The sequence below is a fragment of the Lampris incognitus genome, chromosome 3, assembly GCF_029633865.1.
Source record: "Lampris incognitus isolate fLamInc1 chromosome 3, fLamInc1.hap2, whole genome shotgun sequence".
In the NCBI taxonomy this organism is placed as follows: domain Eukaryota; kingdom Metazoa; phylum Chordata; class Actinopteri; order Lampriformes; family Lampridae; genus Lampris; species Lampris incognitus.
In genome coordinates, this window is record NC_079213.1 from 39,947,859 (window position 1) to 39,971,202 (window position 23,344).

The 23,344-nt window shown below is 48.4% G+C and overlaps 1 protein-coding gene across 1 annotated transcript; it reads right to left on the reverse strand.

Annotated features, from left to right (window-relative positions):
* Positions 1 to 1,791: 1,791 nt before the first annotated feature.
* Positions 1,792 to 23,105, reverse strand: LOC130109740 (sporozoite surface protein 2-like). The gene is made up of 3 exons (XM_056276728.1): positions 22,108 to 23,105; positions 2,041 to 2,311; positions 1,792 to 1,821 (listed from the first exon to the last, which is right to left on the reverse strand). Exons 1-3 carry the CDS (start codon positions 23,103 to 23,105, stop codon positions 1,792 to 1,794), a joined length of 1,299 nt encoding a protein of 432 aa, XP_056132703.1.
* Between the last annotated feature and the right edge of the window lie 239 nt (positions 23,106 to 23,344).

Sequence of the window (23,344 nt, forward strand, 5' to 3'; positions counted from 1 at the left end):
GGCCAATACAGAACATCACGTGCACGTCTCTTACACTTTTCAATACCCAAGTGTCCCTCCCTCGTGCACTAACTTCAGCATTTGTGATCTCATGGAGGTGGGGACTACTATCTGTGTGCTCTTTAACAGAACCCCGTCCACCACAGATAACTCACCCTTGAAGTGCTGGTATGGCTTGACTAGTTTCACTTTGCCAGGTAAGCCAATCTGTTTGATCACACTCTTAAGTGTTTCATCCTCCTGAGTTTCTTTAGCTATTTCTGTCCATTTTGCTTTTGACATTGGCATTTGTGTTCTGACATAATCCACATGGATTTGCACATCATCCTCAGTAGTACTTTTGTCATGCTGCAAGCTGGCCCTGCTTAATGTATCAGCCACTATTAAGTGTTTGCCAGGTGTGAACTCGAACTTCAAGTGGTATTTTTGGAGATGTAGCATTAGATGCTGTATACGCGGTGGCGCATCTCCTAGTGGTTTCTGAGATATGGCTATTAGAGGTTTGTGATCTGTCTCTAAAATAGTTGACCTCCCATATCCGTACTCATGAAACTTCTCACAGCCGTACACTGCCCCTAGTGTCTCCTTTTCTATTTGTGCATAATTCCTCTCTGCTGATGTCATAGTGCAGGAGGCATATGCTACTGGTAACCACTCTGTGTCATGTTTTTGGAGTAGCACAGCACCTAGGCCGGCTTTTGAAGCATCTGTGGAAACTTTAAGTGGCTTTTCTTCATCATAGAATCTCAGGACAGGCTCTTTTGTCAGAGTGTCCTTTAACCACTCCCACTCACTCACGTGCTCTGCGGTCCACTGCCACACTGTGTCTGCCTCTAGTAGGCTTCTCAATGCCCTCGTGTTGGATGATAAGTTAGGAATAAATTTCCCTAGGTAGTTTACTACACCTAAGGCTCTTTGCAGGTCCTTCTTGTCTTCTGGTATGGGCATTTCTGCTATAGCTCGGATTTTCTCGGGGTCCGGCTGCACTCCAGCTTCTGATAGCTTTTAGCTTTTCCCCCAGGTAAGTTATGTCACTCACACCAAATTGGCACTTCTTTTTGTTCAGTTTTAAACCTGCTTCTTGTGCTTTGTTGAGCACTCTTCGAAGCCTGTCATCATGTTCCTGTTTCGTGCGACCCCAGATTACCACATCATTAATGAATACACCAACCCCTTTTATTCCATCAAACAGCTGCTGTATAGTTTTGTGGAATACTTCAGGGGCAGAACTTATACCAAAAGGTAGTCTTAAGAAACAATGCCTCCCCAATGGTGTATTGAATGTGCATAACTTGGCATTCTCTTCATCGAACACTATTTGGTAGAAACCAGATGAGGCATCGATTTTGGAGAAGTAGCGTGCTCCACTCATAGCACTGGTTATGTCTGATTTGGTTGGTAACCTGTAATCCTCGTGCTGAATCCCTTTATTTAAATCCTTGGGATCTACGCACAGTCTCAGATCACCATCTGACTTTTCTAGTATGACTAGGGAATTAACCCATTCTGTTGGCTCGTCAATCTTCCTGACAATGTTTTCTTCTATCGGGGTATCTAGCTTCTCTCTCAGCCTCTTTTTGGGTGCAACTGGCACGTTCTTTGCTGGGTGTACGACTGGCTCTGCATCAGCCCTCAGCTTAATTTTGTGTTCACCTGGCAAGCGGCCTATTCCTTTGAACACCTCTCTGTATTCTTTAACCCAGTTATTGGCTTCTGCTGTCTGCTTTTGTGTCATTTTCTCTGTGTTAATGACATGGACTCTTTTTATTAGTCCTAAAGCTATGCAGGCTTTCAACCCCAGTAGTGCTTGCCTTTCTCCATCTACAAGAACAAAAAGTACATTCACATTTTTACCATTGCAAGACAGGTTAGCTCTACACACTCCCTTTGTATGTATAGGCTTGTCATCATAAGTTCTTAGATTTACCTTCTTATCACGCACCTTGGGCTTTTTTCTCAGTCTGTAGAAGTCTTTCATTGGCAGGATATTTACCTGCGCCCGTGTAGTTTCAGTGAAACATCTGTGCCGTTCAAACCCACATGTGCTATCCATTCGTCCTCTGTAGTGCTCTCAACATCCTTCACCAGGTCGACGTAGATTGGAGGCTCCTCTTCCTCTTCGTCACTCACTTCATCCACAAGCTTGACTGTTTCCACGAAGAACGGTGTCTCATCCTCAGCACTGCTGCTGTCACCCTTGTGCTCCACAAGCTGCACTTTCTTCTTTGTGAAGCAACATTTGGCGAAGTGGTTTTTACCTCCGCACTTCCTGCAGTCCTTCCCCAAGGCTGGGCACTGTTTAGGCGCGTGCCTGTTGCCCCACCGATTGCAGCCCGCGCTCTCCTGCTGTTGAGGCGCTTTTCTGTTAGACTTGACGTTGCTTTTTCTCTTTTCTTTCAGCCGCACAGCATCCACCTCGGCTGTTTCAGCCGCACAGCATCCACCTCAGCTGTTTCAGCCGCGGCGGCGTTGTCAAAAGTCTTTATTTGCATCCTCGGGCTTTCAAACGTTTGGCAAATCTTTATCGCCTTCTCTAACGTGAGGTCCGTGTCTTTGAGACGTTGCATCCCCACGTTCTTGTCCCTCACTCCAATCACTATTTGATCTGTGATCAGGGATTCACGTAATGTCCCGAAGTTACACGAACGACTTTTTAGCCGTAAGTCCGTGACATACTGTTCAATTGACTCTGACTCCTTTTGGAGACTACTTCTGAAAACATACCTTTCGTAGGTCACGTTTTGTCTCGGTGTGCAGTACTGGTCAAATGTGGTTATTACAGCCTCGTACTTGTCTTTTTCCGCATCCGCAAAAACAAACGTGTTGTACACATCCGGTGCGGCGCGTCCTGCTACAGTTAGCAACAATGCTATTTTCCGCTTTTCTTCGTCGTCTTTTAGACCGACAGCAAGAATATACAGTTAAAAACTTTGCTTGAAAGCTTTCCAGTTTTCGTCGACGTTCCCGGTCAACTTTGACTCGTCTGGCTGACGAAGGGAGTTCATTGTCCGTCCTTTCAATTTAATTTTTCTCCTGGTACCATGTATTGACGAGGCTTGCGCACCGGAGTCTTGGTTCAAAGTGTTTTTATTCTTCGCTCTTTCCACATATAAAACTAGGATGGCACGACAACCTTACGCTACTGCCACCTATTGGTGCAGCGGTATAACATCATGAACTGATACTGCATGTAGTTGTCATGTCAATACACTACCTTTCAGCGATAAAGCCACAGCCAACACTTGTTTTTTCTTGTCCAAGTCCGTCACCCTTCTCCACATTTCCACTTCGTTTTTCCAATTTTTGTAGGACTTCCTCTCGTCGAATCCCGGAGGCAATTTGTAGTTATTAGCAGCCATCCTCTGCTACCATGTTAATTTACAATAATGACACGTTTTCCATTTAGTTTCGTTCCTTTACTTTTTAATCTCAACAGCAGGTCACACCAGCATTGCCACCGCCACCGTCCACCACAATACACGTCATCACAGTGCGTGTGCCACATAACACAGAGAGGGCTACCGTAAAAAGTGGTAGAGAGACACCAACAAAAGTTAACTTAACAATCATAGCATATCATGCATGTTGTTCTGTAGGCATTAGAAGTGCATGTTCTTGCTTTTCTAGAGGACAGGATCGCCGCCCCATTCACTTCCATGTTAGGCGCTGGCTGATCACGCTGAGTCCATGGTCATAACTACTATGTTCAGATTCTATACACAGAAAAAAATCGTCTGGGGCAATGTATTATTGCCCTTTGACCCCCCCCCCCAAAAAAATATATATATAAAAAGACAAACAAACAAACCAAAAAAGACAAAAACAAAAAGCAAAAAACAACAAAAGACAAAAAAACTGAACTACCCCTTTAAATGTCTCAATAATTCAGGTAAGGAACTCACATAACGTTGAATTAACTAATTTGGACAGAAGAACTGGTTCAACTTTCTGGGAATACCCTGTTGAATATAGAAAAGAAAATTCCCCACAGAGATGAATGGTGGAATGTTCTGGCGTTGTGATATCATCACTCTCCAGCAGCAGCTGTTGAGCTCAGCAAGCTCATATTTGGGGGTTTTCTAGAATTTATTGCCCATTTAGTCAGTGTATACTAGGATAGCATAGGCTCAGCCCTGACGGCAGATTTAAGTGTCCTGGGTTTGAGTCTGGCCTAAGGACCTTTGCTGCATCTCTTTCCCTTCACTCTTCAGCCTTTGTACCCTGTACATGTCTGCTACCCTGTCTAATACGAAATAAAATGTCAGACAGCATAACATCTCAAACAATATAAAGGTTAGCGTAGACAAACTACGGGGGTAGCAACGGGAGCAACCGCACCGGGCCATAGTCTGGAGGGGGGCCCAGAAAAGAAAAGAAAAACCTTTCTGCACTGATTCTGCTGTAAGTGCAGTGATTGTTAATTGTGTGTCTCGGTAGTGCAAAGAGGCCCTGTATGTTGCTCTTCCTGGCAGTTTCCCTAATGGCTGATAACGATTTATTTTCAAAAATGTATGAAAAGTTGTGTGGTCATCCCCCTTCCCCATAAGTTAGTATAGCCTATGGTGAAGACGTGAAATTCGGTTCTACTAACCAAAAAAATGTCTGGAAACAAATCTGGTTGTAAGAAAAGAAAATTACAGAAACGTAGGGTAGAAAATACATAAAAAGAGGCAGAAAAAGCAAAGAAGGTATAGGGTGCTTGGCTTAACGTTCGGGCGGCAGAACACTTGGAGGATACTGTGGATAGCAATGAAGCTAGCACATCCACCACATGTGCTAACTCAGCAGCAGAGGATACCGGAGCGGACAGCGACCGTGGCGCTTGTGCTAGCACCTCCACCGCTATCGAGAATGCAAACGACCACCGAGAATCTGTCGAGGAAGAGGGAAGTCACGAAAGTGATGGGGAGCGTGAGTTTGACTTATTTGATCCTGCACAGTGGCCAGACAGAATGCATGATGATGACATCAGAACGGACATAGTCAGAAATAAACCACTGCAGGTGACCGATTTTGATTTCCCCAAAACGGTGGCCGTCGTTTCACACCAGCTAATTACACCAGGAAAGTCGGTGCCCTAAAAGTACCTCGGCCATGGTTGGTCTACTCAAAGTCTGCCAATGCCGTCTTCTGTTTCTGTTGTAAGTTGTTTGGAACTGACAAAGGGATCTTCACTACTGGTTTTTCAAACTGGGTCAAGTTATCAACGAGACTGACTGAACACGAGAATTATCGTTTTCATCTTGAGAATTTTTCAAAGTGGAATACTCTGGAATTCGCTTTGGCTACTGGTACAACGATTGACAGCCACCAGCAAGCAGAGCATCTCAGTGAGAGACAACGGTGGCATGAAGTGCTTAGGAGAATTTTGGATTGCATCATGTTTCTTGCGTTACAAAACCTTGCATTTAGAGGAAGTGTCGATTGCCTTTACCAAGAAAACAACGGCAATTTTCTTAAGCTTGTGGAATTTTTTAGCCAAATATGATGCGCCATTAGCACGACATCTCAATCATTCCAAGACTGCCCACTACCCCAGCAAAAACATGCAAAATGAGTTCATTGGACTCCTAGCTGAGGCAGTGTTGGATAAAATCATGCAGAAGGTCAAACCAGCTGGATATTACAGCATCATGATGGACTGCACACCAGATGTGTCGCACAAAGAACAGCCCTCTCTCGTTTTGCGATATGTTACAACAGACCAGAAGGTAGAGGTGCATGAGAGCTTTTTTGAATTCATTGCTGTGAAAAGCACAACGGGCGAAGCACTTGCAGATACACTGCTGCAAAGGCTGGCTAAATATGGCATTGTAGAGGAGCTCAATCAGGAGTTGTGACAACTTTCTCTTTCGGCTACACAACGTGCACCATTTATTCCTTCACCATAACAAGAACAACCAAAAACCCGCGCAGCGGAAGTGTATCACTGTAAACCCGAACCGAGAAAACAGCAGCTGTAAACCAACGTTCCTACTAGCTCAATAAGGGGAATTATGTATCCCTATAACCACTACACACGTCCCCCCAGAATTCGCCTTAATACGAAAAGTCAGTGTGGTGAGGGGGGCGGATCTCTCTGCCCCAACGGCTCTGCTGAACAGGAGCTGGGGGCTGGTTAACCGCAGGCAAAGCAGCAGAGTCCTCACAGCTGGACCGGGGAAAGGGAGGGGCTGGGGAAGCAGGGGGCGGCTCGCCGGGGGAGGGGGACAGGGCCGGGGGGCGCCCCCGCCGTGGAGGCAGGGCCAGACCAACAGGGCGGTCTAAATCCAGGTGAGCAGGCCTGAGGCGGTCCACAGAAACCCGCTCCAGCCTTCTGGCAACCTCCACCACAAAGTGCTTATCTCCAGTGTCGTAGGGTGGCTGCAGGGGACCGCGGTGCGCGTCGTGACGGATGAAAACATACTCCGCCGACCGCAGCTCCGTGGGGACATAGGACTGAGAGCCGCCTCGCTGAGAAGTGGGGACCGGTGCAAAAGCCCTGGCTTCTGTTTCGGTAGGCTATCTTATAAAGAATGACACACACACGAGTTGCTCAGTGCAGCCAAGTATAATCAAAGTGTTGTCACATGTTCCTGAGCGCGGGTCATGTGTATCTAAGGTAAACTAGTGGATAGCCGATGGCATCGATCTATCTAGACCCGTAACATCCTCCTTTTCCAAGTATAAACACATACACATGAAGTTAGTGCAAAATAAAATTACTTTCATATACGAACAACCAATAACAGTGCAACAGCAGTAAATCTCTTCATATCCCATACCAGTGTAATAACCACAGTAGCGTATGATAACATTTCTCCTCTTTTCCCCCTCTCTCCCACATAGCAACCATCAACATTATTCAGATTACATAGTGAGTTTCAGTGGAGGTTTAGACAGCCGTCCAACCCTTGTGTAAGTGTGTCCATCCAAACGCGGAGCGCCAACAGGAGTAGATGGCGCCTTGGGCATGGACCTGATGGGGCTCGGCTCGAACACAGCCTGAGGGGTCTCAATGACAGTTTCTGTAGCTGGATCCCCGTCCGGTGTGTGTGCCGCAGCGGGTTCAACAGGATCGTGCGCGGCTCGTGCAGCTGGCTCAGCCACTCTGAGATCGATCCTGTTACGACGGTACAGGGAGCCATCAATGTCCACAAGATAAGACCTCGGCGCAACCCTGCGGAGACAAGTTCCGACTCTCCAGCGGCCAGTGTTATCACCTGGCAGGGGCTTCATCCGTACGACTTCCCCAATTTCAAGTACCGGCAATTCACGGGCAGATCTGTCATAGAAGGATTTGGCGAGTTGCTTCCTGTGGCGCAGCTTTTCAGTGACGCCCACGACAACAGCTGGTTCCAGGAGCTTGCTTGCCGCCGGGATGGACGTCTTCAACCGGCGGGACATGAGGCGTTGTGCTGGGCTGCTGCCCATGTTTTCCGTAGGTGTATTCCTCCAGTGAAGCACGGCTTTCCAGGGGTCTTCCCCATCATGCGCGGCCTTACGCAGAAGATTTTTTACAATCTTCACGGCCGACTCGGCCTTGCCATTCGCTTTCGGGTGTCTGGGAGAGGAGGTCACGTGCTCAAATTCCCACTCAGAAGCGAACCGTGTGAACTGAGCTGTGAACTGAGGGCCGTTGTCTGTAATAACCTTCTCTGGCTGACCATGTCGGGCGAACTGTGCCTTACATCGCTTGATGACTGTCTCTGCAGACATGTCGGGTAGAAGCTCAATCTCCCAAAAATCGGAATAGTGGTCGACTATTAGGAGATAGTCTTTCTGTCTGAAGCTGAATAGGTCCATGCTCAAGACCTGCCATGGCCTGGTTGGTACTTCGTGAGAGAGCATGGTCTCCTTTTGCTGATTGTGGGCGTACACATTGCAGGTCGAGCAGCTGCTTACAAAGTCCTTTATCTCTGACTGCATGTTGGGCCAGTACAATGTCTCTTGAGCGTGTCGGTTGCATGCATCACCCCCTATGTGACTTGAATGTATGCGCGTCAACATTTCTGGGCGGAGTGACTTTGGGATGATGACTTTTTGCCCCCGGAACAGAACTCCGTTCTGCACACTGATTTCATCCCTGAAGGGCCAGTACTCCCTAGCGATGAGGGGCGCTTCCTCCTTTACATCTGGCCAGCCCACGAGAACAGTGTTCTTCAGTGCCTGTAAGCATTCATCTCTGTCGGTGAGTCGTCTGATCTGTTCCAGCCGCTGGTTAGTCACATTCAGGTACTCTGCCTGGTTCACGTGCTGTATGTCTTCCTGCTCTTGTTGCAGAGAGCAGATAGCGTGTCGCTGATATGCAGTCCCTCTGCCGGAGCATCCAGCCGTAGCTCTGCTGAGCGTGTCGCTTATGAACATCTCTGGGCCTGGTTTGTAGATTACCCTCAGGTCGTAGTTCTGCAGAGTCATGAGCATGCTCTGGAGTCTCTTGGGCGCATTGAGAAGTGGCTTGCTGAAAATAGAGATCAGAGGCTTATGGTCCGTCTCTGCTGTGATTGGGTCGCGGCCATATAGGTAATGGTGAAACCTCTGGCAGGCGAAGACGATACTGAGACACTCCTTCTCAATTTGTGCATAGTTTTTTTCGGTGGGGGTAAGAGCCCTCGAGGCAAATGCGATGGGCTGACCTTCCTGCATGAGACAACATCCGAGACCGCTCTGGCTGGCGTCGCTCTGGATTGCGATTGGCTTAGTTACATCATAGTAGCGCAGGACGGGCATGGCTGTCGCCAGCGCCTTAAGCTCATGAACCGCCGCCTCGTGCTTAGGCAGCCAGTGCCAGGGTGTGTCCTTGTCCAACAGGCGTCGCAACGGCTCGCAGACAGTAGATAGATGAGGCATGAACTTGGCTAAATAGTTAGCGAAGCCAATGAGACGCTGCACGCCCTTGGCATCTGTTGGGTTCGGCATGTCAATAATGGCTCTCACCTTCTCTGGATCGGGCTTCAGTCCAGCGGATGAGAGAATGTGGCCATGAAACTGCACCTCAGCCACCTTGAACTGCAACTTCTTCAGGCCGAGGCGAAGCTTGACCTCGCGGCAGCGTTCCATCAACGCCGCAAGCTTGACGTCGTGGTCGTCCCCAGCCTCCTTGTCTGTGTCCCCGCAGCCGACGACCAGGATATCGTCTGCAATGGGCTCAACGCCCTTCAGACCGGCGAGGAGCTCGTGCTGCTTGCGCTGATATACCTCGGGCGCCACCGATACTCCAAATGGTAACTTGAGCCACCGCTTCCTCCCCCAGGGGGTCCAGAACGTGGTCATGAGGCTACTCTCATAGTCCAGTTTGCATTGCAGGAATGCATCCCGAGCGTCCACTAACGTGAAGACTCTGGCCTTGGGCAATTTATACAAAATGTCCTCCAAGGTAGGCATGATGTAGTGAGAGCGCTTTAGGGCTTTGTTCAATGGTTTAGGGTCAATGCATATTCTCAGCTTCTCCGGTTTTTTAACAATCACCATGTTGCTGATCCAATCTGTAGGATCTGTGACAGGCGCAAGGTGGCCGTCAGCCTCGTACTTGTCCAGCTGGGCTTTGACTGCTGCTTTCATTGCGATTGGGACATTGCGAGGGGCACTCTGTACTGCAGCAACACTAGGATCAAGGTCAAAATGGACCTCCCCAGGCACGGATTCCACAGGGGAGTTGAACACGTCACTGTATCTGTTGATAAGCTGTTCTTTAGTTAGGGCTCCTGGTTGTGTGTGTTCCATTTTGAGCACATCCTCTGGAACTGTGAAATGCATGAGCCCTAAGCGTTCACAGGTGGAGCCTGACAGAAGAGGATGTTGGCTGGTCCTCACTATTTCGAATGAGAGCTTGTGTGTTTGGCCTCTCACAGTACAGTCAGTCTCAAAGGTGCCCATAGAGCTCAGTGTTTCCCCCGAATACAGCTTCAGTCTGGTGTCACTCGGGCGGAGAGGTGTGTTTGGGGCCAGCCTTTTCTTGTCTTGAAAGCCCATTACATGACAGGTGGCTCCAGAGTCCAGATGACATTGTTGTGGCTTGTCGTGGAGTTTCAGAGTCACAAACCACTTCTTTCCTTTGGTGTGCACTGCGCCGATTGACTCAAACATGTACAGATCATCTGCATCATTACTATGCTCTGGGGGTTCTTCTGTGTATTCCACACAGTTTACCTTGCCCTCAGCATGCCCCTTTTTGCTCTTTAAGCACACTTTAGAAAGGTGATTAAGTGTCCCACATGACCTACATTGTTTCCCGAAGGCTGGGCAATGCTCTCTGCCCCTTGAATGCGAGCTGCCACAATATTTGCAATTGCCTGCATCTCCTGCTGTTCTGGGTGGATTACTCTGTTTCCATTGGTATTGTCTGGGTTGCCTAGCAACGGCATGCACTGCCTCCGGCTGCGGTGTTGTTGCAAACTCCATTGCTCTCATACAGATGTCAGTTTGCTCTGCTGCGCGACACATGTCAATAGCTGTGACCATGTTCAAATCCTTCTCTCTCAACAGCCTGCGCCTAACGGCCTCGCTCGCAACTCCCAGGACTATCTTATTACAGATCATTTCATCTTTCAACTGTCCATACTCACAGGTTGCTGCCCTCTCTCTCAGTCTCGTCACAAAGGTATCAAACGATTCTCCTTCCTCCTGCTTGCAACTCCCGAAAATGTACCTCTCGTATATTGTGTTTTTTGCTGGCTTGAAGTATTTCCCCAACTCTCTCAGTATGGCGTCAGGATCCCCTTGATCATCTTCTGAGAGGTTCAGATTGTGGCGGTAAATATGCCTGCATTCACTTCCCATCACACCCCTTAGAGTAGCCGCTTGTATTTTCTTGTCCTTGCCAAGTATGCCCGTGACGAGGACGTAATCTTCATATTCGGCCCGAAAAATGTCCCAATTGACACTCCAATCGCCTGTGAAGCTCATCGGGGACGGTGGAGGAATATTCACGTTAGCTGCCATTGTATGTGATGCTATCGGCGCCGGTAATGCTAGCGTTAGCTCCTCTGTGACAACGTCTTCAGCAGAAGTACTTTGCTCTGAATCGGAATCCTCCGACATGTGACCTACTCAGGCCTACAAACTTAAACATGCGAGCTAGTAAAATAAGAAATAAGTTCTCCGACCTCTGGCACCATTTTTCGGTAGGCTATCTTATAAAGAATGACACACACACGAGTTGCTCAGTGCAGCCAAGTATAATCAAAGTGTTGTCACATGTTCCTGAGCGCGGGTCATGTGTATCTAAGGTAAACTAGTGGATAGCCGATGGCATCGATCTATCTAGACCCGTAACAGCTTCCTCCTGCAGCGCAGTCCGTTGGCAGCTGGCGGACCAGGGAGCTGTGGCGGTGGGAAGGAAATCCCCCGGGACCCGAAGTGGCTGTCCGTAGATCAGTTCGGCGGATGAGAACTGGAAGTCCTCCTTGGGGGCCGTCCTGAGCCTAAGCATGACCCAAGGCAGTTTGTCGACCCAGCGATCGTCCTTGAGGGTAGCCCGCAATGCGGCCTTCATCGAGCGATGGAACCTCTCGACCAATCCATTAGCTTGGGGGTGATACGCTCCTCCCAGAGCGCTGACGTGAATTGCGGCCCTCTGTCCGAGGAGAGGTTAGATGGGGTGCCAAAACGGGCGACCCAGGTTCCGATGAACGCTCGGGCAACCTCAGGTGCCGTCGTGGACGAAAGCGGGACAGCTTCTGGCCATCGCGTGGTCCTGTCGACCATGGTGAGCAGGTATGTGAAACCATGGGAGGGGGGTAGGGGACCTACCAAGTCCACATTCACGTGGTCGAACCTCCTCTCAGGTACCGTGAAAGGTATCAGGGGCGCTTTGACGTGCCGGAGAACTTTGGAGCGTTGGCACTCCACACAGGTGTCAGCCCAGTCCCTCACGTCCTTTTTGAGTCCATGCCAGACAAACTTTTCCGCCACCAACCTCTGTGAAGGTTTTCTGCCAGGGTGAGACAGCCCATGGACTGCGTCGTAGACCCGCCGTCTCCAAACAGTCGGAACGACCGGGCGGGGCTGACCCGTAGAGACATCGCACAGGAGCGTGGCGCCAGCGTCGTCGAAAGCCACATCCTCCAACTGCAGCCCTGTGACGGCGGTCCTGCATTCCCTGCACTCCTGGGTCGGCGGCCTGGTCAGCCGCCATCTGGCTGTAGTCGAGTCCCAAATGAGCGGCACCAGCGATGGCCCGGGAGAGACAGTCGGCGACCGGGCTGGACTTCCCAGCGACATGCCTCACGTCGGTGGTAAACTCTGAGATGTAGGCCAACTGTCGCTGCTGGCGGGCTGACTACGGCTCTGCCACCTTGGCTGAAATTGCACGGGGAGTTGCACTTTTTCGCCCTGGTCCCGAACTTTGCATGGTAAAAGCACAGGCCGGGCTCCTGTCGCCGCGGCGACCACCATTGAGTCACCAGGTGGTGGCGTGTGGGGGTGGGCAGGGGTGAGCTGGTGAGGGTAATGCTGGTGTTAGTCAAAGCGGTCCGCACCTGAGCAGGCAGTTGTCGCAGAAACAGTTGGGCAAAGAGGAAATCAGGTGTGTGCGCCGGTCCCAGCAGATTCAGCATTGTGGCGATGAGCTCGGATGGCTTGCTGTCACCCAAGCCTTGCAAAGAAAAGAGACGGTGGGCCCTCTCGGCGTCGGAAAGTTCAAAAGTCTTCAAGAGGTGGTCTTTGAGCCCCTTGTATTTGTCTGCCGCCGGAGGATTTGTAAGGAGACTCACCACTCTAGTTGCAGTCGAACACCCGAGCGCCGATAACACGTAGTAGTATTTAGTAGCGTCATCTGTTATTTTGCGGATAGCAAACTGCGCTTCCGCCTGGGCGAACCATGTCGTTGCCGATGACTCCCAGAACTCCGGCAATTTGAGAGAGAAACCGAGTTGATTTCGTCAACCATGTTCATTCGAAAGATTGTCTCTGATAACTACCAAGAGACAAACGTCGGGGTCACCAGTGTAGAGGAGCTCAATCAGGAGTCGTGACAACTTTCTCTGTCGGCTACACAACGTGCACCATTTATTCCTTCACCATTACAACAACGACAAAAACCGGCTGTAAACACTCACTGTAAACACGCACCGAGAAAACAGCAGCTGTAAACAAACGTTCCTACTAGCTCAGTAAGGGGAATTATGTATCCCTATAACCACTACAGCATTAACATTGATGATTGCAGGGGACAATGAGGGGTGTGCACAGGGGTGTACAATCAAGGGTGAAGCAGGGTAACAAGCGGGCTTTCTTTGTGCCCTGTTGCCCTCACAACTTGAATCTGGCCATTGAACATGCAGCCGAGGCCAAGAATTTTTTTGGAGTGCTAAATCGGCTATACAATTATTTGGAAAATCAACGAAACGTTGGGGGATTCTTGAAAAACATGTACGCATCACACTGAAACCTCTCTCAGAGACAAGATGGAGTGCTCGCGCTGACGCGACAAGAACGGTAATTGAGCAGCAACCCCTGGTCAGATGCACTCATAAGATAGCACCTGTGATTCCGAGACCACCTCTAAAGTCACAAGTCTCGTACAAGCAATTGAAACATTTGACTTTTTGGTCAGCTTAGTAGTTTGGCACAAAGTGCTGAATACAGTCAATCAGGCCAGTGTCGTCCTGCAGTCACGACATTTGAGCATCGGTGATGCAGTAAGAGTTGTCACAGCTGTAAAAGAAGAGATGGAACAATGTCGACTGAACAGTTTCCAAGATACTGTTGAAAAAGCAAAAGAACTTGCAGAGAATATTGACGTTCCACCGGCTTTCCCAAAACATCGTACGCGACGCCGAACACGACTTCCGGGTGAAAGGTCAGTCGATGAGCCTTTGACAGGGGAGGAAAAGTTTAGAGTGAGCTTTTTCAACTGCTTGATCGACACAGTGATAACTGAGACAGAAGAGCGTTTTTCATATTTGAGTCAGTGCAATCGTCTTTTCCACGTTTTGGAGGACATTAAAAATGTTAACCTGACTAACAACCACAGAGAGGCCTGTGAAGAGCTCGCGGAGTTTGTGGGGGGGATTGATGGTGGAGAACTGGACAGTGAATTTGGATTTTTGTCACGTCTGCTCCCAGCTGATGTAAAAAAAAACCTCTGAAGTGCTGGATGTTTTAGTTGAGAGAGACATGAAAACGGCATTTCCCAACACTACTGCCGCTTGCGAGGTGTTTCTTACAACTCCATTCTCAGTCGCAAGTGCAGAGCGCTCTTTCAGCTAATTGAAATTGATCAAGACATATTTGAGATCAACGATGTCCCAAGAAAGACTGTCTGCGTTGGCTGTGTTGTCCATCGAGCACCGCGTGGCAAGACAGGTGGATTACAATGACACAATTGCAACATTTGCAGCGGTCAAGACAGGACGCGTCAAGTTTGAAGGGAAGATAATGAGGAGGACTTTACAATAGCCCGCTGTGGCATGGTTGCTTGTAATTGGGTCCTGTGGTTGATATTATTTTGAATTGGTTGTTTCTTCTGGTAGCCTGTGCTCACCCCACACACAGTTATGTGGTGTATGTGTGCGTGCGTAGACCTAGGCTTTATGGGTGTTGGTGGTTGTCACGGTCATGCATGTCTATGGGGTTTTGTTTTTTTGGGGGGGGGGGGTGAGCGATGGTTGCTCCCCGGCCCAGAATAGCATAGGACCGGCCCTGTTCTGAAAATACCTTCTCTAATTATCTCGTGATTTCTCTTCAAGGGCACTCCTCCACCTGCAACCTAGTATTCTAGATGCTTTGGCATCCGTCTTGCTCCACATAAGATGAAAGGACACAGAATAATTAGATAAAATACATAATTTAAATAAAGATGAGTACCTATAGGCTATGTAACATTCAAATTTCTTGATGCATGCTCAATAATCCAGGTAAGGAAATCACAGAACGTTCAATCAGTTCATCTGTACACAACCTTTATAGAAAGAAACGTTTCATCATCATAATCTGGCTTCTTCAATCTCACCTGACTGCAGGTATCCCCCCCTTATAAACAATACAGTGGCTGCAGGTATCCCCACCCTTATAAACAATACAGTGAATGCAGGTGTCTCCACCCTTATAAACAATACAGTGACTGCAGGTGTCCCCACCCTTATAAACAATACAGTGACTACAGGTATCTCCACCCTTATAAACAATACAGTGGCATAACGACAGAAACCAACGACCAGTTTCATATGCAAATTATGGTGACCATTAATTAGAGTTTCAAAAGCCATGTGTATTGTTCACAGATGGTTGGGGAATAGTTGCAATCACAGTATTATAAGACGGCGACAGATGTGCAACACAGCACAATATGCAATGTCGAAAACCAGGCAGCAAAATAAATTCGACCTAGTTGCTGCACACCAGAGACATCGGCAGACAGAGAGATGGACGCCAGACAAACGCTGATGATGTGGACAAGTGGGTGAAGAATCTGTTCCACAAGCCTCCGGGTAGCATAGCGGTCTATACCGCTGCCTACCAACAAAGGGATCGCTGGTTGGAATCCCCGTGTTACCTTCGGCTTGGTCGGGCATCCCTAGACACAATTGACCATTTCTGTGGGTGGGAAACCGGGTGTGGGTATGTGTCCTCATCGCTGCACTAGCGCCTCCTCTGGAAAGCTGGAACATCCCGCTTGACCTATCTGCCTTGGGTGACCCTACTAGGAGGCAAGCTCCGGATGGCATAGCTCTTGGGATCATTGGTTCACGCAAGCTTATCCACTACGGCAAGGTGGCGATCCAGCAGAAGACTGTAAACCAACACAAACTGATCAGTACTTAAGGTTTGACGCTCATCATCCACTGGAGCACAAAATAGGAGTCCTCAGGATGCTGGACCACCAAGCTGACAACGTCCCCACACAGTGGCCAGGGAAGGGGAGAAATCCCACATTAAACAGGCCCTGGTTAAGTGTGGTTATCCTAACTGGACGTTTGTCAAAGACAGGAAGACACACAAACAGTGCACCAGCCAATCAGAGAGGAGAAGAAAAGAGAAGACGAGGAGAGAGAAGGACAACAGTTGTCTAAGCGTAAACCAGTGTTGATTTCGTATGTGGCGGGATGTTGGAACAATTGAGATGGGTATCTTCCAAAAACCGTGTCTCAGTTGCTTTCAAACCCCAAAACACGCTGCACCAGAAGTTGGTCCACCCAAAGATCAGGTCCCCCACACAAACAGAGCAATATAGTGTAGCTGTTAAGTGCCAGCAGGATTGATGTGACTTGTGCATTGGGGAAACTAAACGGACGCTGGCCAAGAGGATGACACAACACAGGAGAGCTAACACGCCAGACCGGGATTCCACAGTCTACACCCTCTACACAGTCTACGCCATCTACAGGCCAGTGACACTCTTTCAGGGATGAGGATGTGCACATCCTTGGTAGGGAGGAACACTGGTTTGAATGGGGAGTCAAAGAGGCTATCTATGTGAAGGTAAGAGTACATCTGTCGCCATCTTACAATGCTGTGATTGCAACTATTCCCCAACCCTCTGCGAATAGTACACATGACCATTGGAAATCTGTTAATGGTCACAGATTTGAAATATGAAACAGGTCATTGGATTGGGTTGTCATACCACTGTATTGTTTATAAGGGTGGGGGTACCTGCAGTCACTGTATTGTTTATAAGGGTGGGGGTACCTGCAGTCACTGTATTGTTTATAAGGGTGGGGTACCTGCAGTCACTGTATTGTTTATAAGGGTGGGGTACCTGCAGCCACTGTATTGTTTATAAGGGTGGGGTACCTGCAGGAGGTCACTTACATGATGATGAAACCTTTCTCTCGATAAACGTTGTGTCCAGATGAACTGAGTCAACCTTCTGTGATAAAAATAGGCTATATCTTTTGTTTTTATCTATTATTTTTTTTATTCTTAAAATGCAGGGAGGGTAATGCGATGCTGTGGATTAGATCCCAGTAAAACACCAGCGCTGTTTGTGTCACAGTTTTTTCATACCTAAAAAGTGGCAGCAGAAGTGATGGACAAATCACTGCAAATTGCTTTTAGCAGCATCAGATTCTTCTGCCAGCAAATGGATATGTCTACTCAGTCCTGTCACTTTAAACACTGCACTAAAAAAAAACTGGAGACAGGATTGGAAAGCTTATCGCAAAGTCAGCTCAGATTTAGAAATTGGGCACTGGATGGACACCATGGCAACCTCAAAAAAAAAATCCTTGAAATCCCTCAAATTCTGATTTACAATTGCAGCATGAAATCTTCATACTTCATACATTATCAGCCGGATGTAAAAACCTCTAGGTTTAAATGTTGTTTTTTTTCTGTTCCTCGCTGGCGAATCACATGTAAGCAGCAGCAGCAGCAGCAGCAGCAGCAGCAGCAGCAGCAGCAGCTGTGCTGCAGGCAGAGCAGCATAAAGAGAGCTTAGCAGGGCGCCATGACCACGGCCTGGTGTGTCCACTTGCACATTTCATGAATATTCCCTCTGTGTCATCCTAAGTAGGCTTCATCTTGACTCTACGGTAACAGGTTTCCATAACATTACTGAAAAACAACAAGCTGTGTGTAATCTGCTTTGCATCATGGAGAGCAGGATGTTGCTCGTACTGACAGGACACAACACAAGAACCGCCCGTGCAGGTTGGGAGACCGACTCTGCTCAAACAAGCATGGGGGATGAAATCATATGTAATATTATGATTTTCCTCCCGGCAGGAGACATTATCATTCAGCTCATATTTTGCTATAGGTTGCATGCTTGGGATGATCAGTCCCAATGCTGGAGCAGCATCTAGTGGATTCTAATAAATGCTGGTTAGTTAGGACGCTGCAATCAGAAAATAGCAAAGATACTCATCATTTATCAGCCTGTTGCAAAACTGTATGCGCAAGCTGTGAGGGACACTCTTGGTATTGAAGATTCAGAGGATATGACAATAGCAAATATCCTTCATATATCTTCCATATTTCACATCATGCATTAAACTTTCACAAGAACTGAATTCCTTTATAAGACAGGAAATGTTAGTGTGGGGTGTCAGTGATGCATTACACACAGCTCATCATTTGATGACCATGGTGGAGAAGATAACAATGAAGTACAGACCAGTTCTCGACAACTTAGACATCAAAGTGATGACAGGCAAGAGAGTGAACAGAGGATCATCATTGATTAATTCATTCAGAAATATCTACCAAACATATCCTAGCAAGTAGAACTACACACCCACCATATAACACGGTTTGGGAGTGCAGGAATGAGGAGACGGAGAGATCGAGTCGAGTCAATTCCGTTTACTCGCCACACAAAACGACACCGATACAGCACAATCTCTCGTGGCAACCAGCTAACCAACCGCTAGGCTGCTGCACACATGGCTCCACCCCGGAAACTCTAAGCAGTGCCTACGTCAGCACTCTGAACGTCTGCCTTAAAGGAGCAGCAGCCCCTGGTGAATCTACCCTCAACTGTGTATCACCACACAGGCCCCCCCAGAATTCACCATCACGAAAAAATGCAAACAGTAATGTAACACAAAAGTACTCAGTGAAACAGTCAACGTTTCGGGGGAGCAGACCAGGCGGCCAAAACTGTTGCACTGAATGGGTAAGGGGGCGGGGGCAGGGGCAGGGGACAGAACCGGAGCCCAGGCAGGGGCCGAGGCTGAGCCAGGGGGCTGAGAAGGGGGGCGTCCCTGCACCTCCCAGTGTGCACGGGTATGTAGCGAAAGAGACAGCATCGATCAAGCGACATTTCGTTACATCCACCAGTAGCCTGAAGGCGCACAGCAAGTCCGCGCCCAGGAGGGGAACCAACACCGCGGCCATAACGAAGTCCCAGCCGAAACACACCTCCACACACCTGGTGCCATAGCTACGTATGGGCGTGCCGTTCGCGGCATCCATTGGGGGGCCTTGACCGCCGGCCATGGTGTCCGCGGCCGATGCAGGCAGGATGCTACGCTGAGCGCCCGAATCAACCAGCAGCCGCCGGCCAGATAAGGCGTCCTTGATAAACAACAGCCTGCTGTTCTCACCGGCGCTCATAGCTGCTAGTGAGCGCCGGCCCTGGCGTTTCCCTGGACGCTGAAGCTGCATGGTGGGCGACACTGCTTGGCCCTGGCACCAAACCTGTTGTGGTAATAACACAACCCGCTGTCACGCTGGCGGCGGGCAGCCACCGCAGCCGCGGTGCCCGCTGCGTCCTCCAGCGGCGGGGGCAAGGTCTGGGTGGGGAGCATCGCATGAACGAACTGCTGCCGGTTGGCGAGGAAAATCCTGTCCGCTTCCGCACCCAGAGCGCGGTAGTCTTTGGTGGAGGAGAGGGGGGAGCCGGCTAGCGCTGTGCGCACAGGCGCTGGGAGCTGCCGCAGAAAAATATGGGTGAAAATGAAGGAGGGGTCCGCCGAGCCCAAAACGGCCAACATCTTCTCCAACAGCTCAGAAGGTTTGCTATCGCCGAGTCCGTTGAGTGACAACAGGCGATCCGCCTTCTCCATCTCCGACAGCTGCAAAAGGAAGGCCTTGAGTGCGCCGTATTTTCCCACAGCCGGGGGGCTTCCAGTAGCCCCATAGCTCGGGCCGTCGTCCGGGTATCCAACGCCGCCACCACATGGAAATACCTCGTACCGTACCGCGTTGTTCCTTCCAGCTCGAACTGGGCTTCAATGTGCTGAAACCATGGCCGGGGACTGTGCTGCCAAAACTCAGGCAACTTCACCGTCGCTGCTGAGATGCTAGCGCTAACATGAGCCATACCGTTAGCATCACTCGGAGCCTGAGCGGTGTCGTCATCGCTTTGGGTCGACATGTTCGTTGTCAACGTGCGGGGTCACCAATGGGGGAGTGCAGGAATGAGGAGACGGAGAGATCGAGTCGAGTCCATTCCGTTTACTCGCCACACAAAACAACACCGATACAGCACAATCTCTCCTGGCAACCTGCTAACCGCTAGGCTGCTGCAAACATGGCTCCACCCCGGAAACTCTAAGCAGTGCCTACGTCAGCAGTCTGAACGTCTGCCTTAAAGGAGCAGCAGCCCCTGGTGAATCTACCCTCAATTGTGTATCACCACAACGGCATTTATCTATATCTATATCTATATATCTATATCTATATCTAAACATAGCACAAAAAGTAAGGAAATGTGTGTTTGGTAGATTATTTCTTTGTGGTAACAAAGCTTCTTGGCAATAAATCTTATATCAGGCACCTGATTGTCAGCACCTGGGGTACGAGAAGTTCAAAACAAGAGTCAATAGCAACAGCAAAATAAGCTGTTTGGCATTGGCAGAGAAGATTTAGCAAATTTTTCATGGGCGCAACCCACATACTCAGCTCTGCTGCTCATCCCACAAATGCATGTTCCTTACAAATGTGGCGCCATTTAAAAGGGAAATAAACAGGCTTTCCAACAGTATAAGATTTATTGCCAAGGAGCATTGTTACAACAAAGAAATAATCTACCAAACGCACATTTCCTTACTTTTTGTGCTAAGTATATATATATCTATATATATATATGCGTGTATGTGTGTGTGTAAAGATGCATAATGTACATTTTTGTAAAGATTTGTTATTTTCAACAGATCGGTAGCGATTGTGCACAGCGTGCAGCCCCTTTACAGTAAGCAAACTGGAACTGAGCACTTTGATTCTTGTCTATACAGAAATGTCTTTGTACTGGCAAAGCCATTACACCAACCAGTAGAAAATAAGTACCATTCACGTATAAGTCCAACAGTTTAGTGTAAGAACCAGAAAAAACTTTTTGACTATATGAACAGTCTGCTTCCATTTAAGGCCCTAGAAGCACAGATGTGTCTATTTCAGGTCTGGTCATGGATGCCACATCAGTGTTGACCTTAGACACTGACAGGGAGGCTGGGCTGAGTTATGTGAGTTAGATGAGTGAGGCGAGTTAGGTGAGTAAGGTGAGTTTGGTGAGTTATGTTATTTATGAGTGAGGTGAGCGACGTGAGTTAGGTGAGTTAGGTGAGTGAGGTGAGCGACATGAGTTAGGTGAGTTGCATGAGTGAGGTGATTTATGTGAGTTAGGTGAGTGAAGTGATTTAGGTGAGTGAGGTGAGTTAGGTGAGTGAGGTAGGTAAGTGAGGTGAGTGAGTTGAGTGATTTTAGTTAGGTGAGTTAAGACAAAGTCAAAGTCAAAGTATCTTTATTGTCCCTTGCAGGGAAATTAGTTTGCAGCCAGTATAAAAACTCTCACACAAAGATAAAACATACAAACACCAAGGCAGAATTGACAACAGGACATAGTGGACAAGGAGAACCAAAGTAGTTCAAATATCAAACATAAAATATAAAATATAAAAATATATATATATATAAAATATTAGGTTAGGTGAGATAAGTGAGATAGGTGAGTTAGGTGAGTGAAGTGAGTTAGGTGAGTGAGTTGAGTTTGGTGAGTGAGACAAGTTAGGTGAGTGAGACGAGTTAGGTGAGTGAGGTGAGTTAGGTGAGTGGGACGAGTTAGGTGAGTTAGATGAGTGAGACGAGTTAGGTGAGTTAGGTGAGATAAGTGAATGAGGTGAGTTAGGTGACTGGGACGAGTTAGGTGAGTGAGGTGAGGTAGGTGAGTTAGGTGAGTGAGGTGAGTTAGGTGAGTGAGACAAGGTAGGTGAGTTAGATGAGTGAGGTGAGTTAGCTGAGTGAGGTGAATTAGGTGAGTGAGGTGAGTTAGGTGAGTGAGGTGAATTAGGTGAGTGAGGTGAGTTAGGTGAGTGAGACAAGTTAGGTGAGTTAGATGAGTGAGACGAGTTAGGTGAGATAGGTGAATGAGGTGAGTTAGGTGAGTGAGGTGAGGTAGGTGAGATAGGTGAGTGAGGTGAGTTAGGTGAGTGAGGTGAATTAGGTGAGTGAGGTGAGTTAGGTGAGTGAGACAAGTTAGGTGAGTTAGATGAGTGAAACGAGTTAGGTGAGTGAGGTAAGGTAGGTGAGTGAGGTGAATTAGGTGAGTGAGGTGAGTTAGGTGAGTGAGACAAGTTAGGTGAGTTAGATGAGTGAGACGAGTTAGGTGAGTTAGGTGAGAAAGGTGAATGAGGTGAGTTAGGTGACTGGGACGAGTTAGGTGAGTTAGGTGAGTGAGGTGAGGTAGGTGAGATAGGTGAGTGAGGTGAGTGAGGTGAATTAGGTGGGTTAGGTGAGTGAGACAAGTTAGGTGAGTTAGATGAGTGAGACAAGTTAGGTGAGTTAGGTGAGTGAGGTGAGGTAGGCGAGTTAGGTGAGTGAGGTGAGGTAGGTGAGTTAGGTGACTTAGGTGAGTGAGGTGAATTAGGTGAGTGAGACAAGTTAGGTGAGTTAGATGAGTGAGACGAGTTAGGTGAGTGAGGTGAGGTAGGCGAGTTAGGTGAGTGAGGTGAGTTAGGTGAGTGAGGTGAATTAGGTGAGTTAGATGAGTGAGACGAGTTAGGTGAGATAGGTGAATGAGGTGAGTTAGGTGAGTGAGGTGAGGTAGGTGAGATAGGTGAGTGAGGTGAGTTAGGTGAGTGAGGTGAATTAGGTGAGTGAGGTGAGTTAGGTGAGTGAGACAAGTTAGGTGAGTTAGATGAGTGAAACGAGTTAGGTGAGTGAGGTAAGGTAGGTGAGTGAGGTGAATTAGGTGAGTGAGGTGAGTTAGGTGAGTGAGACAAGTTAGGTGAGTTAGATGAGTGAGACGAGTTAGGTGAGTTAGGTGAGATAGGTGAATGAGGTGAGTTAGGTGACTGGGACGAGTTAGGTGAGTTAGGTGAGTGAGGTGAGGTAGGTGAGATAGGTGAGTGAGGTGAGTGAGGTGAATTAGGTGGGTTAGGTGAGTGAGACAAGTTAGGTGAGTTAGATGAGTGAGACGAGTTAGGTGAGTGAGGTGAGGTAGGCGAGTTAGGTGAGTGAGGTGAGGTAGGTGAGTTAGGTGACTTAGGTGAGTGAGGTGAATTAGGTGAGTGAGACAAGTTAGGTGAGTTAGATGAGTGAGACGAGTTAGGCGAGTTAGGTGAGTGAGGTGAGTTAGGTGAGTGAGACGAGTTAGGTGAGTGAGGTGAGGTAGGCGAGTTAGGTGAGTGAGGTGAGTTAGGTGAGTGGGGTGAATTAGGTGAGTGAGGTGAGTTAGGTGAGTGAGGTGCATGCTGACTGACTGTCTCTCTCCTCCGCCTCTCCACCCACACCATGCCCATGCTCCATCTGCAACTCCATGTACGACAAATAGTGAAGTGTGTGTATATGTGTGCCTGTGTAAGTCTACATGTTTGCATGTGTTTGTGTGTGCGTGCGTGCGCTTGTGTATGCGTGTGTGCATGTGTGTGCGGGTGTGTGTGTGCATGTGCGTGTGTGTGTACACAAGGAGAGGTTGGTGGAGATCAAAGCTCAGCTTTGTGCCTACATAAGGATAGATAACCCCATGTTTTAAACTTTC